Source organism: Trachypithecus francoisi, unplaced genomic scaffold, assembly GCF_009764315.1.
Source record: "Trachypithecus francoisi isolate TF-2019V2 unplaced genomic scaffold, Tfra_2.0 Lachesis_group0, whole genome shotgun sequence".
Classification (NCBI taxonomy): Eukaryota; Metazoa; Chordata; class Mammalia; order Primates; family Cercopithecidae; genus Trachypithecus; species Trachypithecus francoisi.
The window spans coordinates 194,948,867-194,963,774 of record NW_022681453.1 but is presented as its reverse complement, the minus strand read 5'-3'; the positions used below and the strand labels follow the sequence as shown (position 1 = coordinate 194,963,774).

The 14,908-nt window shown below is 42.8% G+C and overlaps 2 protein-coding genes across 8 annotated transcripts in view; one reads left to right on the top strand and one right to left on the bottom strand.

Annotated features, from left to right (window-relative positions):
• Positions 1-14,908, bottom strand: part of NCBP2 (nuclear cap binding protein subunit 2) — a 52,570-nt gene that overhangs the window by 2,186 nt on the left and 35,476 nt on the right. The window lies entirely within an intron of this gene.
• The window catches only part of SENP5 (SUMO specific peptidase 5), a 91,086-nt gene that overhangs the window by 46,768 nt on the left and 29,410 nt on the right, over positions 1-14,908 (top strand). For all 3 annotated transcript variants that reach the window (XM_033213159.1, XM_033213160.1, XM_033213158.1), the window contains exon 6: positions 2,551-2,628. In XM_033213159.1, the coding sequence (XP_033069050.1) occupies positions 2,551-2,628 (78 nt within the window). The remainder of the gene's footprint in view (positions 1-2,550; positions 2,629-14,908) is intronic.

Below are 14,908 nucleotides of genomic sequence, written 5' to 3'. Positions count from 1 at the left end.
GAGAGTTCAATTTTGTCTTGATCATGCACTGGGCTTGACTGTAGTAAGTTCCATGAAATCACTTCTTTTGTTTTTCTTTTTGAGATGGAGTTTCGCTCTTATTGCCCAGGCTGGAGTGCAATGGCGTGATCTCGGCTCACTGCAACCTCCACCTCGTGGGTTCAAGCAGTTCTTCTGCCTCAGCCTCCCGAATAGCTGGGATTACAGGTGTGTGCCACCACGCCTGGCTAATTTTTGTATTTTTAGGAGAGATGGGGTTTTACCATTTTGGCCAGGCTGGTCTCGAACTCCTGACCTCTGGTGATCCGTCCCCCTCCCCCTCCCAAAGTGCTGGGATTAAAGATGTGAGCCACCATGCCCAGCCAGCTTTTTACATTTAACTTAAAATCTTGCTCTCTTTAAAAATGTAAAAAAAAAATTCATGTTTCACTTTTTCTTGGATAAATTTTTGATACTCAGTTCAAATACAGATTGAACCCTCATAAACTCTAAATTCTCTTAAGAGTTTTGTTACATATCAAAACTATTTTTTTACCTAATGTATTTTTCTGAGTACACAGATACCTGATGGGTGCAAAAATTTCCAAGTACTTTATAAAACTTATCAATCTAATAAAGTAATAGATAAATACTAAAAAGTCAGATTCTGATACCGTTTATGAATATAGAAAATGTTTTATGACTTAAATTTCCACTTAAATTATAAATCTGTTATACATTTATAAATTGGAATCATGAGGCTAATCTGCTAGATTCTCTATTGTCAAATTCTCTTAATCATCAGAAAGTTTAAACACATACAGATTATCTTTAACATAAAAGTATTAATTTCAAGGGTTTCATTTACCACCAGTATACATTTAATTCTAAACATTCATGGAGTCAAAAGGACACTTAACTAAGGCAGCGGTTCTCAAAGCATGGTCCCCATACTAGCAGCATCAGTATCCCCTGAGAACTTAACTAGAAATGCACATTCTCAGACTCCAACCCAAATCTACTGAATCGGAAACTAGAGGTGGGGACCACCAATCTGTGTTTTGACAAGCTCTCCAGATGATTCTGATGGACACCAAGTTTAAGAATCACTGCTTTAGAGACTACTATAAGCTCTTTTTTATTTATTTATTTTTATTAAAATTATAAAAAATACCCTTTTTTTTAGAGACACTAAAAAGACACTCCAGGCTGGAGTGCAGTGGCCCAATCATAGCTCACTATAGCCTTGAACTCCTGGGCTCAAGCAGTCACCTCGCCTCAGCCTCCCAAGTAGCTGGGACTAGAGAGGCACGTGCCGCTATACCCAGCTAGTTTATTTTTATTTTTAGTAGGGCCGGGAGTCTTGCTGTGTTGCCCAGGCTAGCTTGAACTCTGGGCTTAGCAGAAGTAATCCTCTCACCTCTGACTCTCAAAAGGGCTGGGATTACAGGTGTGAGCACTATGTCTGGCAGCTCTTTTAATCTGTATGTTAAGCTGCATGGTTATCAAAAGAATGTGCATCAGAACCATCTGAAAGGCTTATAAAACCAGATTACTGGGCCCTACCTTCGGAGTTTCTTCTTTAATAGGTCTGGGATGAGGCCTGATAATTTGGATTTCTAACAAGTTCCTAGATGAAGCTGATGCTACTGGTCTGGTGACTACACTTGGAGAACCACAGTGCTAAGGCAACAGTTTTATCACCTCATGTTACTGTGTGAGCACTTTAAGGCCACAATATGTTTACCATCTCAGATGAGCTGATGTACCACTTACAAGTCAGAAATTCAAAGCCAAGGATGCAGGACCTGATACTCTACACAGCCAGGGTAATTCTGGGGTACTAGAAATAATCATGCGAAGGCCTTTTTAAAGTTACTGTAACAACAGGAGTCTTTAAATCCACATCCTTCACATGGAGTTAGTTATGTAATGTCTCCCTTGAGTTCAAGGTAATTGTTACCTCATTTTTTCATAGCCTCTTTCAACTTTTTCACCTGATTTGGAGAGATTTGTCAGGTTGCTTCTCTGCTTGATTGGATTCAGGTAATCTATTTACTGCTGCATTCCAAATCTGACTATAGACCACAGCTGTAAGGTCATTCCAATAAAAATTTGGAACAGCATTGTCTGTAAACCATGTAATGTATTTTCTATATTTTGATCATTATTATCATTATTATTTTTTTTTTGAGATGGAGTTTTGCTCTAGTGCCCAGGCTGGAGTGCAGTGATGTGATCTCAGCTCACTGCAACCTCTGCCTCCCACGTTCAAGAGATTCTCCTACTTCAGCCTTCTGAGTAGCTGGGATTACAGATGCCTGCCACCACGCCCGGCTAGTCTTTGTATTTTTAGTAGAGACAGTGTCTCACTGTGTTGGCCAGGCTGGTCTCAAACTCCTGACTTCAGATGATCCACTTGCCTCCTCAATCATTGTTTTTAAGAATAAATTTTTCCTTTCTTTTTGTCTGCTTTATATTCAAACATTTTAAAATTTCCTCTTTCTTTTGAAGTTAAATCTGGGCAAAGCCTAATATAATCTGGTTGCTTGTATTTGTTGTCTGTTCTAGGTTCACTTCTTCAACAGCTTTTTTCATAGACAGCTGGTAACCAAAGGATATAATGGAGTAAAAAGATGGACTAAAAAGGTATCCTCTTTGTTTCTTTTTTATTCCACATTTGAAAGGAGATGATAAGCCACTTTGTGTGGAAGGATAAGAACTTTAATGCCAATTTGATATTAAGTAGAAACAGACTTTTTAATGTGACAAATTTTAAAGCTGTTTCTTGTAAATCGTATTGTTTCAAAGACCTTAATTGCCTCCTGGTCCCAATTCTAGTGGTAGAACAGTGCGATGATAAAGAAAGAGCTGGCGTCATTTGGTATTATCTGGTAGTCTTGTCAGCAGACAGCAGAAGCTTTCAACAATGTTTTGCCAGTGCTGGGCATGGTGCCTCGCGCCTGCAGTCCCAGCTACTTGGGATGCTGAGACCAGAGGATCATTTGAGGCCAGCTTGGGCAACATAGCCAGATCCTGTCTCTTAAAATGTTAACTGATCCATCAGGAGAAATATCTTTTGTATCATGTACATACATGTAATTGAAATAATTTCTAAAAACCATGTACCTGATTTACTATGTATGATGTCCTCTAATCAGAGGTGTGAGGTGCTATTTGCTGTGAAAGCATGGGAACACAGTGTGAGAATACAAGCTAACTGGGGTAGGTCGCAGGAGGGAGGGGAGATGCGCTAGTTCTTGTAGACAGGCTCATCAGCAAAGGCCTCTGAAGAGACCACATTTCACTGAAAACTGTGAAGATCAGAGGAGCATTCGCAGTGGATGGAAGAGTGAATATTAAAGGCCCTGAAGCAGAAGTGAATTTGATATGTTGGAGTATCACACACACGAGATCAGACAAGGAGTCAGGGATCAAGTCATGCGGGGCCATATAGGCTCTGGTAAAGAGTTTGGATCAGGAGGGCAATTTGAAGACATTAGAGAGTTTAGGCTGGGCATGGTAGCTCACGCCTGTAATCCCAGCCCTTTGGGAGGCCGAGGTGGGCGGATCACCAGAGGTCAGGAGTTCGAGACCAGTCTGGTCAATGTGGCAAAACCCTGTCTTTACTGAAAATACAAAAGTTATCTGGGTTGTGGTGATGGGCGCCTGTAACCCTAGCTAGCTACTTGGGAGGCTGAGGTGGGAGAATCGCTTGAACATGGGAGGTGGAAGTTGCAGTGAGCCGAGATTGCACTATTGCACTCTAGCCTGTGTGACAGAGCGAGACTGCATGTCAAAAGAAAACTAAATAAAAAATAAAAATGAAGACATTAGAGAGTTTAAGCAGCAGGTGGGGGTGTGTATGAGTGCGTGTGTGAACGATGGATAGGATTGTCCTTAGCAGCATTCATTCATTCTACATTTATTTATATGTATTTATTTATTTATTTTTTGAGATGGAATCTTGCTCTGTTGCCCAGGCTGGAGTGCAATGGCACTATCTCCACTCACTGCAACCTCTGCCTCCCAGGTTCAAGCGATCCTCCTGCTTCAGCCTCCTGTGTAGCTGGGATTACAGTCCCCTGCCACTACACCTGGCTAATTCTTGTATTTTTAATAGAGACGGGGTTTCACTATGTTGGCCAGGCTGGTCTCGAACTCCTGACCTCAGGTGATCTGCCCGCCTCAGCCTCCCAAAGTGTTGGGATTACAGGTGTGAGCCCCCATGTCTGGCATTAAACAGTTATTTATTGAGTACCTGTTATGTGCCTATGTGGAAAACCTGTTTTTTCCTCTGCTGTCACACCACAGCAGTAGTCAGCACAGAAGACTTCTGTGACCAAAGCAAGCAGCAAACACTGGCTGGATGCCTCTAATTCAGTCCCAACCCTGTCTACCTGGTGACAGCGCCACATCCCACAGGCTGAGGGCTCATGCCTCACGAGTGCCCCCCACCCACTTCAGACACCAGTTGCAAGTCCAGGCTTCTGAAACTTCTGACCAACAGACTTCAGTGAGGGTTTCCATGCTGCCCTCCTTGAGTTTGATTAATTTGCTGGAACAGTTCACAGAATTCCTGGGAGTTCTTACCTACATTCAGCAGTTTATTATAAAGGATATTACAAAGGATTCGGCTGAAGAGGTACATGGGAAGAGATGGAGGGGAGTGGGCACAGGATTCTCTGGGACCTCCACAGGCACACCACCCTCTAGGAACTTCCACATATTTAGTATCCAGAAGCTCTCCCAGTACAGTCCTTTTCAGTTTTTATGGAGGCTTCATTGCATAGGTGAATGCCTAAACCAGTGGCCATTGGTTAACCTTTAGCTCCTCTTCTCTTCCTGGTGGCTGGGGGATTCGGTGGGACTGAAAGTCACAATCCTCTAATTCTGCCTTGCTCTTATCCTAAAGCTACCTAGTAGCTGCCAGCCATCAGTCAATCATTAACATACAAAAAGACATCACTTTGGGCCTGGATTCACGTCCCTTTAATCCCAGCACTTTGGAAGGCTGAGGCAGGCAGATCATTTGAGGTCAGGAGTTCAAGACCAGCCTGGCCAACATGGTGGAACCCTGTCCCTACTGAAAATACAAAAATTAGCTGGATATGGTGGCACGTGCCTATAATCCCAGCTACTTGGGAGGCTGAGACAGGAGAATCACTTCAACCCAGGAGGCGGAGGTTGCCGTGAGCTGAGATTGTGCCACAGCACTCCAGCCTGGGTGACAGAGCAAGACTTTAAAAAAAAAATTCCAAGGACTTTAGGAGTTGTATGCCAGGAAATGAGGTCAAAGACCAAATTTATTATTTTACAGTATCATAGTGCCAGACATTATAGTAAATCGAGAAAGTGGTAAGTAAAACATAATTAGAGACAGTTTTTGCTTTCATGAAGTTTGCAGTCTAGTGGTGGAGACAGCACCTATCACAGTTTGTATTTATATTTTTGGTGGTGTAATTATTTGTTTAGTGGGTACAAAAGAAAAGTACTGAATACTACGGGAGTGTATTGGAATGGGGATTTGGTTAACCTAGCCTGAGGGTAAGGGAATGTTTTTCATAGGAAGTAATATTTAAGCAGAAATATCAAAGATGAATACAAGTTAACTAGGTAAATGGAGAATAAGGTAATGGGAAACATAGACAGAAGGAGTAAGTATCTGGTAGAAGAATGGGAAAAGACTAGTGTAACTGAAATGCAGAGAGTAAAGAAGAGAGTGGCATGAAGTGCACCTGATCCGCAGGTCAGGGCCTTGAGGTTTGTGTTTTGGATTGTATCCTGAATGTAATAGGAAACCATTGAAGGGTTTTAGGTGACATTATCCACTTTGTAGTCTTTGTTCTAACAGTACTGAAGAAGACTGATGGGTGTGGGAGCAAAGTTGATGTGGGTAGAACAGGAGACCATTTCAGATTCATGGTACTTTGAACTAGAATAATAGCAGGAGAGATGGAAGATGAGTGTGATGTAGGCAGTAAAATTAACAGGACTTGGTGATAAGTTGGTTATGGAGATGAAGGACAAGAAGTGTGAAAGATGACTTCCAAGTATGTGACTTGTATGACTGGATGGCCAGTGGTTGTAATTTACATTAGAAAATGTAGGACAACTAGTAGAGAATTGTTCAAATTAAAAATGTACAGCCATATAATTGGATGCTACTTAAGCAGGAAAAGCTATGTAGATAATGAACGATGGGCTGGGCGCAGTGGCGCACGCCTATAATCCCAGCACTTTGGGAGGCAAAGGCAGGTGGATCACGAAGTCAGGAGATCGAGACCATCCTGGCTCACACGGTGAAACCCCGTCTCTACTAAAAATACAAAAAAAAAAAAAAACTAGCTGGTCGTGGTGGCGGGTGCCTGTAGTCCCAGCTACTCGGGAGGCTGAACCCAGGAGGCGGAGCTTGCAGTGAGCTAAGATCGTGCCACTGCACTCCAGCCTGGGCGACAGAGCGAGACTCCATCTCAAGGAAAGGAAAAAAAAAAAGAAAAGAAGAAAAGATAATGAATGATGCTTATATTCCATTTGGAGTGGGGGAAAATTACAAGCAGTGTGGGCAAAAAGTATACATTCATGGAAAAGTATCTGAATGATAAACGTGAGAGTGAAAGAATAAAGTCAAATATGTGAGTTATTTCATTAAATAATAAACTAAATTATTCCTTCCTCTAGATAGGGGTGTCCAATCTTTTGGCTTCCCTGAGCCTCACTGGAAGAAGAGTTGTCTTGGGGCACACATAAAATACATGGATGCTAACAATAGCTGATAAGGTTTTAAAAAAATTGCAGGCCGGGCGCGGTGGCTCAAGCCTGTAATCCCAGCACTTTGGGAGGCCGAGACGGGCGGATCACGAGGTCAGGAGATCGAGACCATCCTGGCTAACATGGTGAAACCCCGTCTCTACTAAAAAATACAAAAAAAACTAGCCGGGCGACATGGCAGGCGCCTGTAGTCCCAGCTGCTTGGGAGGCTGAGGCAGGAGAATGGCGTAAACCCAGGAGGCGGAGCTTGCAGTGAGCTGAGACCCGGCCACTGCACTCCAGCCTGGGCGGCAGAGCAAGACTCCGTCTCAAAAAAAAAAAAAAAAAAAAAAAAAAAAAATTGCAAAAAAGATCTCATAATATTTTAAGAAAGTCTACGAATTTGTGTTCGGCTGCATTCAAAGCCGTCCTGGGCTGCCTGTGGGCTGTGGATTGGACAGGCTTGCTCTAGATCCTCTCAGATTGGGTTAAGTAAAAAAAACCCAGCCATATGCTGAATATAAGAAATAAACATAAAATAATATGAAAAAGAAAAGTTGAAAATGAAGTGACATTTAATGAGACTGGGTGCTGTGTCTCACATCTGCAATCCCAACACTTTGGGAGACCTAAAATTATTGTAGATGGGAGGATTGCTTGAGCCCAAGAGTTTGAAACCAGCCTAGGCAACCAGGCGAGACCCCATTTCTATAAAAAATTTTAAAAACTTAGCTGGCCATGGTGGCAGACTGTGGTCCCAGTTATCCAGATGACTGAGGTGGGAAGATCGCTTGAGCCTGGGAGGTTGAGGCTGCAGTGAGCTCTGATCACACCACTGCACTCCTGCCTGGGTGACAGACTGACACCTTGTCTCAATTTAAAAAAACAAAAAAGGCAACTACATGAAAATTAACCTGTTCCTGAATAACTCCTGGGTAAATAAAGAAATTAAGGCAGTTATCAAGAAATTCTTTGAAACCAATGAGAAGAGAGAGACAATGTACCAGAATCTCTGGGACACAGCTAAAGCAGTGTTAAGAGGGAAGTTTATAGCACTTAAATGCCCACATCAAAAAGCTGGAAAGATCTCAGATCAACACCCTAAAATCACAATTAAAAGAACTAGAGAAGCAGCTGGGAGTGGTGGCTCATGCCTTTAATCCCAGCACTTTGGGAGGCGGAGGCGGGCAGATCACCTGAGGTCGGGAATTTGAGATGAGCCTGACCAACATGGAGAAACCCCATCTCTACTAAAAATACAAAATTAGCTGGGTGTGGTGGTGCATGCCTGTAATCCCAGCTACTTGGGCTGAGGCAGGAGAATCACTTGAACCTGGGAGGTGGAGGTTGCAGTGAGGTGAGATCGCGCCATTGCACTCCAGCCTAGGCAACAAGAGTGAAACTCCGTCTCAAAACAAACAAACAAAAACAGTAACAACGGCAGCAAGGAAATAGAGAAACAAGAGCAAACAAATCCAAAAGCTAGCAGAAGACAAGAAATAACTAAGATCAGAGCAGAACTGGAGATAGAAACACAGAAAAAACCCCTTCAAAAAAATCAATGAATCCAGGAGCTGGAGTTTTTGAAAAAATTAACAAAATAGACCTCTAGCTAAACTAAAGAAAAGAGAGAAGAATCAAATAGACACAATAAAAAATGATAAAGGGGATATCACCACTGACACCACCGAAATATACAAACTACCATCAGAGAATACTATAAACACCTCTACGCAAATAAAGTAGAAAAGCTAGAAGAAATGGATAAATTCCTGGACACAGACACCCTCCCAAGACTAAACCAGGAAGAAGTCAAGTATCTGAATAGACCAATAACAATTTCTGAAATTGAGGCAGTAATTAATAGCCTACCAACCACAAACAACCCTGGACCAGACAGATTCATAGCCAAATTCTGACCGAGGTACAAAGAGGAGCTGATGCCATTCCTTCTGAAACTATTCCAAACAATTGAAAAGGAGGAACTCCCTCCTAACTCATTTTATGATGCCAGCATCATCCTGATACCAAAACCTGGCAGAGACACAACAAAAAAAGAAAACTTCAGGCCAAAGTCCCTGATGAACATTGGTGCGAAAATTCTCAATAAAATACTGGCAAACCAAATCCAGCAGCACATCAAAAAGCTTATCAACCGTGATCAGGTCGGCTTCGTGCCTAGGATGCCGGGCTGATTCAACATACGCAAATCAGTTAACATAATCCATCGTATAAGCAACCAATGATAAAAACCACATGATTATCTCAATAGATGCAGAAAAGGCCTTCGGTAAAATTCAGCATCGGTTCATTTAAAAACTCAGTAAACTAGTTATTGATTGAACATATATCAAAATAATAAGAGCTATTTATGACAAACCATAGCCAATATCAATGGGCAAAAGCTGGAAACATTCCCTTTGAAAACTGGCACAAGACAAGGATGCCCTCTCCCACCACTTCTATTCAACATAGTATTGGAAGTTCTGGCCAGGGCAATCAGGCAAGAGAAAGAAATAAAGGGTATTCAGATAGAAAGAGAGGAAGTCAAATTGTCTCTCTTGCAGATGGCATGATTCTGTATTTAGAAAATCCCATCATCTGAACCCCAAAACCCCTTAAGTTGATAAGAAACTTTAGCAGAGTCTCAGGATACAAAGTCAGTGTGCAAATATCACAAGCATTCCTATACACCAACAGTGGACAAGTAGAGAGCCAAATCATGAATGAACCCCTATTCACAATTGCTACAAAGATAATAAAATACCTAGGAATACAGTTTACAAGGGATGTGAAGGACATCTTCAAGGAGAACCACAAACCACTGCTCAAGGAAATAAGAGAGGACACAAACAAATGGAAAAATATTCCATCCTTGTGGATTGGAAGAATCAGTATCCTGAAAATGCCCATACTGCCCAAAGTAATCTTTTTTTTTTTTGACATGGAGCCTCTGTTGCCCAGGCTGGAGTGCAGTGATGTGATCACGGCTCACTGCAGCCTCCACCTCCCGAGTTCAAGCTATTCTCCTGCCTCAGCCTCCCAAGTAGCTGGGACTACAGGTGTGTGCCACCATGCCCAGCCCTGCTAATTTTCTGTATTTTTAGTAGACTCGGTTTCACCATGCTAGCCAGGATGGTCTCGATCTCCTGACCTCGTGATCTGCCTGCGTCCGCCTACCAAAGTGCTGGGATTATAGGTATGAGCCACCACACCCGGCTGCCCAAAGTAATTTATAGATTCAATGCTATTCCCATCAAACTACCATTGGCATTCTTCACAGAATTAGAAAAAACTAAAATTCATATGGAACCAAAAAAGAGCCTGTATAGCCAAGACAATCCTAAGCAAAAAGAACAAAGCTGGAGGCATCACACTACCTAACTTCAAACTATACTTCAAGACTACAGTAGCCAAAACAACATGGTATTGGTGCCAAAACAGACATATAGACCAATGGAACAGAACAGAGACCTCAGAAATAACACCGCACATACACAACCATCTGATCTTTGACAAACCTGACAAAAACAAGCAATGGGGAAAGGATTCCGTATTTAATAAATGGTGCTGGGAAAACTGGCTAGCCATGTGCAGAAAACTGAAACTGGACCTCTTCCTTACACCTTTTTTTTTTTTTTTTTTTGAGACGGAGTCTGGCTCTGTCGCCCAGGCTGGAGTGCAGTGGCCAGATCTCAGCTCACTGCAAGCTCTGCCTCCTGGATTTACGCCATTCTCCTGCCTCAGCCTCCTGAGTAGCTGTGACTACAGGCGCCCGCCACCTCGCCCAGCTAGTTTTTTTTTTTTGTATTTTTCAGTAGAGACGGGGTTTCACAGTGTTAGCCAGATGGTCTCCATCTCCTGACCTAGTGATCCGCCCGTCTCGGCCTCCCAAAGTGCTGGGATTACAGGCTTGAGCCACCACGCCCGGCCCCTTACACCTTATACAGAAATTAACTCAAGATGAATTAAAGACTTAACTGTAAAACAAAATCATAAAAACCCTAGAAGAAAACCTAAGCAGTTCAATTCAGAACATAGGCATGGGCAAAGACTTCATGACAAAAACATCAAAAGCAATTGCAACAAAAGCCAAAATTGACAAATGGGGTTTTTTTTGTTTTTTTTTTTTGAGACGGAGTTTCGCTCTCATTGCCCAGGCTGGAGTACAATGACGCAATCTCGGCTCACCGCAACCTCCGCCTCCCAGGTTCAAGCAATTCTTCTGCCTCAGCCTCCCGAGTAGCTGGGATTACAGGCATGCACCACTACGCCTGGCTAATTTTGTATTTTTAGTAGAGATGGGGTTTCTCCATGTTGAAGCTGGTCTTGAACTTCTGACCTCAGGTGATCCGCCCGCCTTGGCCTCCCAAAGTGCTGGGATTACAGGCTTGCGCCACCGCGCCTGGCCAGAAATGACAATTATTAAAAAGTCAAGAAACAATAGAAGCTGGCAAGGCTGTGGAGAAATAGGAATGCTTTTACATTGTTGGTGGGAATGTAAGTTAGTTCAACCACTGTGGAAGACAGAGTGGCAATTCCTCAAGGATCTAGAACCAGAAATATCATTTGATCCAGCAATCCTGTTACTGGGTATATACCCAAAGGAATATAAATCATTCTCTATAGAGACACATGCATGTGTATATTTATTGCAGCACTCACAGCAAAGACATGGAACCAACCCAAATGTCCATCAGTGATAGACGACATAAAGAGAATGTGGTACATATACACCATGGAGTACTATGCAGCCATTAAAAGAATGAGATGTCCTTTGCAGGGACATGGATGGAGCTAGAAGCTATCATCCTGAACAAACTAACACAGGAACAGAAACCCAAACACTGCATGTTCTCACTCATAAGTGGGAGCTGTACAATAAGAACACATGGACACAGGGAGGGGAACAGCATACACCAAGGCCTGTTGGGGGTTGGGGACAAAGAGAGGGAGACCATTAGGACAAATACCTAATGCATGCAGGGCTTAAAACCTAGATGACAGCCGGGTGCAGTGGTTCATGCCTGTAATCCAGCCTGGGTGACAGAGCAAGACCCTGTCTCAATTAAAAAAAAACAAAACAAAACTAGGTGACGGATTGATAGATGCAGCAAACCACCATGGCACGTGTATACCTATGTAACAAAGCTGCCTGTTCTGCACATGTATCCCAGAACTTAAAGTAAAATTTTAAAAAAATTCAAGTTTTCATTACAAGAAAAAAAAATGAAAAGGTACTAGGCAGCTGGGCATGGTGGTGTGTGCCTGTAGTCTCTGCTACTCAGTAGGCTGAGGTGGGAGGATTTCTTCAGCCCAGGAGTTTGAGACTGTGGTGAGCAGTGGTCATACCACTGTACCTCAGCCTGGGTGACAGACCTTGCCTCTAAAAATAATAATTTGTTTAAAAATTACAGAAATTAAAAGGTACTAGACAAAAACAAAAAGAACGAAAGAAGGAATATTAATAATACTAATAGCGGCCGGGCGCGGTGGCTCAAGCCTGTAATCCTAGCACTTTGGGAGGCCGAGACGGGCGGATCACGAGGTCAGGAGATCGAGACCATCCTGGCTAACACGGTGAAACCCCGTCTCTACTAAAAAATACAAAAAACTAGCCGGGCGAGGTGGCGGGCGCCTGTAGTCCCAGCTACTCAGGAGGCTGAGGCAGGAGAATGGCAGGAACCCGGGATGCGGAGCTTGCAGTGAGCTGAGATCCGGCCACTGCACTCCAGCCTGGGTGACAGAGCGAGACTCCGTCTCAAAAAAAAAAAAAAAAAAAAATAATACTAATAGCAGTTGAAGTAGAATTTAAGGTGAGAAGCAAATTATATAATTATCAAATTTCAATATAAAGGAGATATAATGACCAATCTTTATATACCAAAGCACACAGTTGCTAAATATGTGAAATACAATTATAACAGAAGCAAGAAGGCCTTGGTAAAATATAGTGATAGTGGCAGACTGTTCTCATAAGTGGATAAATCTAGTAGATAATAAAGTTATACACAAAAATGAAATAAAGTCAATGTAATTGATTTAATAGATGTTTATACTCCTTAAAAAGAATATACATTTATTGCTATGGTTCAGGAATATTTGTAAAAATTGAACATGTATGTAGCCACAAACAAAATTATTATTTTTATTAGCCGGGCAAGGTGGCATTTGGGAGCCCGAGGCAGATGAATCACAAGGTCAGGAATTCAAGACCAGCCTGGCCAAGATAGTGAAACCTCTTCTCTACTAAAAATTCAAAAAAACTTAGCTGGATGTGGTGGCGCGCACCTGTAATCCCAGCTATTTGGGAGCCTGAGGCAGAGAATTTCTTTTTTTTTTTTTTTTTTTGAGGCGGAGTCTCGCTCTGTCGCCCGGACTAGAGTGCAGTGGCCCGATCTCAGCTCACTGCAAGCTCCGCCTCCCGGGTTTACGCCATTCTCCATTCTCCTGCCTCAGCCTCCCGAGTAGCTGGGACTACAGGCGCCCGCCACCTTGCCCGGCTAGTTTTTTTGTATTTTTAGTAGAGACGGGGTTTCACTGTGTTAGCCAGGATGGTCTCGATCTCCTGACCTCGTGATCCGCCCGTCTCGGCCTCCCAAAGTGCTGGGATTACAGGCTTGAGCCACCGCGCCCGGCCAAGGGGCCTGAGGCAGAGAATTTCTTAAACCCAGGAGGCAGAGGTTGCAGTGAGCTGAGATCATGCCACTGCACTTCAGCCTGGGAGACAGAGTGAGACTCCGTCTCAAAAAATAATAGTAGTAATAATAATAATAAGACCCTGAACCGAGTAGAAGACTCAGTGATGAAAAGGTTTATAAGAAAGGCTTTTGTTGTTGTTGTTTAGATGGAGTCTCACTTTTTTGCCCAGGCTGGAGTGCAGTGGCACGATCTTGGCTCACTGCAACCTCTGCCTCCTGGGTTCGAACGATTCTCCTGCCTTAGCCTCCCAAGTAACTTGGATTACAGGTGCACACCACCATCATGCCTGGCTAATTTTTGTATTTTTAGTAGAGACAGGGTTTTGCCATGTTGGCCAGACTGGTCTTGAACTCCTGACCTCAAGTGATCTGCCTTGCCTCAGCCTCCCAAAGTGCTGGGATTACAGGCATGAGCCACTGTGCCTGGCCAAGAAAGGCTCTTAAACATATAAAAAGTTGCTTACCTTCCCAGTAAAAGAAAAGCAAATGAAAACCACACTGAATGACAGATAAATGCAATGAGTTAATCTTGATTGGATCCTGGATTGGAAGAGATGCAATATTTTGGGGACATTAGGGGAGATTTTAATATAGACTATAATATATTCAGGGGTCAGCAATCTTTTTCTGAAATAGCCAGATAGTAAATACTTCGGGTTTTGCAGACCTTGTGGTCTCTGATTTATCTACTCGCCTGTTACAGCACAGAAGCAGATATAGATAATGCCCAAATAATGAGTGTGGCTGTGTTTCAGTTAAACTTAATAAAAACTGGCAGTGGGCCATATTTGGCCATTCATGCATTAGATGATATTAGTAAACTGGTGTTAAATATCTTGTTTGTTCAGCGATAGTGAGATTGTGGTTATATAGGAGAAAACATCTGAAGTAGTTAGGGGTAAAATATTGTAATTGATGTCTGCCTCCAAACAAAGTGTACAAGTATATGCAAAAAAATAAAAAGCCAGGCAAAACGATAGGTACTTATAGTTCCAGCTACTCAGGAGGCTGAGGCAGGAGCATTGCTTGAGCCCAGGGGTTTGTTTTTAAAAATATATATATCTATATCTACACACACATACATATGAGGTTAGCTGAGAGGAGGAGGAGCAAGATGGCAGAATAGTACCGTTCAACCATCGTCCTCCTGCAGGAACACCAAATTGAACAACTATCCATGCAACAAAGCACCTTCATAAGAACCAGAAATCAGGTGAGTGATCCTAGTACCTGGTTTTAACATCATCTCAAGGAAAGAGGCACTGAAGAGGGTAGGAAAGACACTCTTGCATTGCCTACACCACCCCTTCCCTATCCCCTGGCAATGGGCGGAGATAGAATCTGTGTGCCTGGAGGAGGAAGAGCAAAATGATTGTGGGACTTTGCATTGAAACTCCAGTGCTGTCCTATCACAATGGAATACAACACAGGGCAGAATTCTGCCAGCACCCATGGAGGGAGCATTCAGACTAACCCCA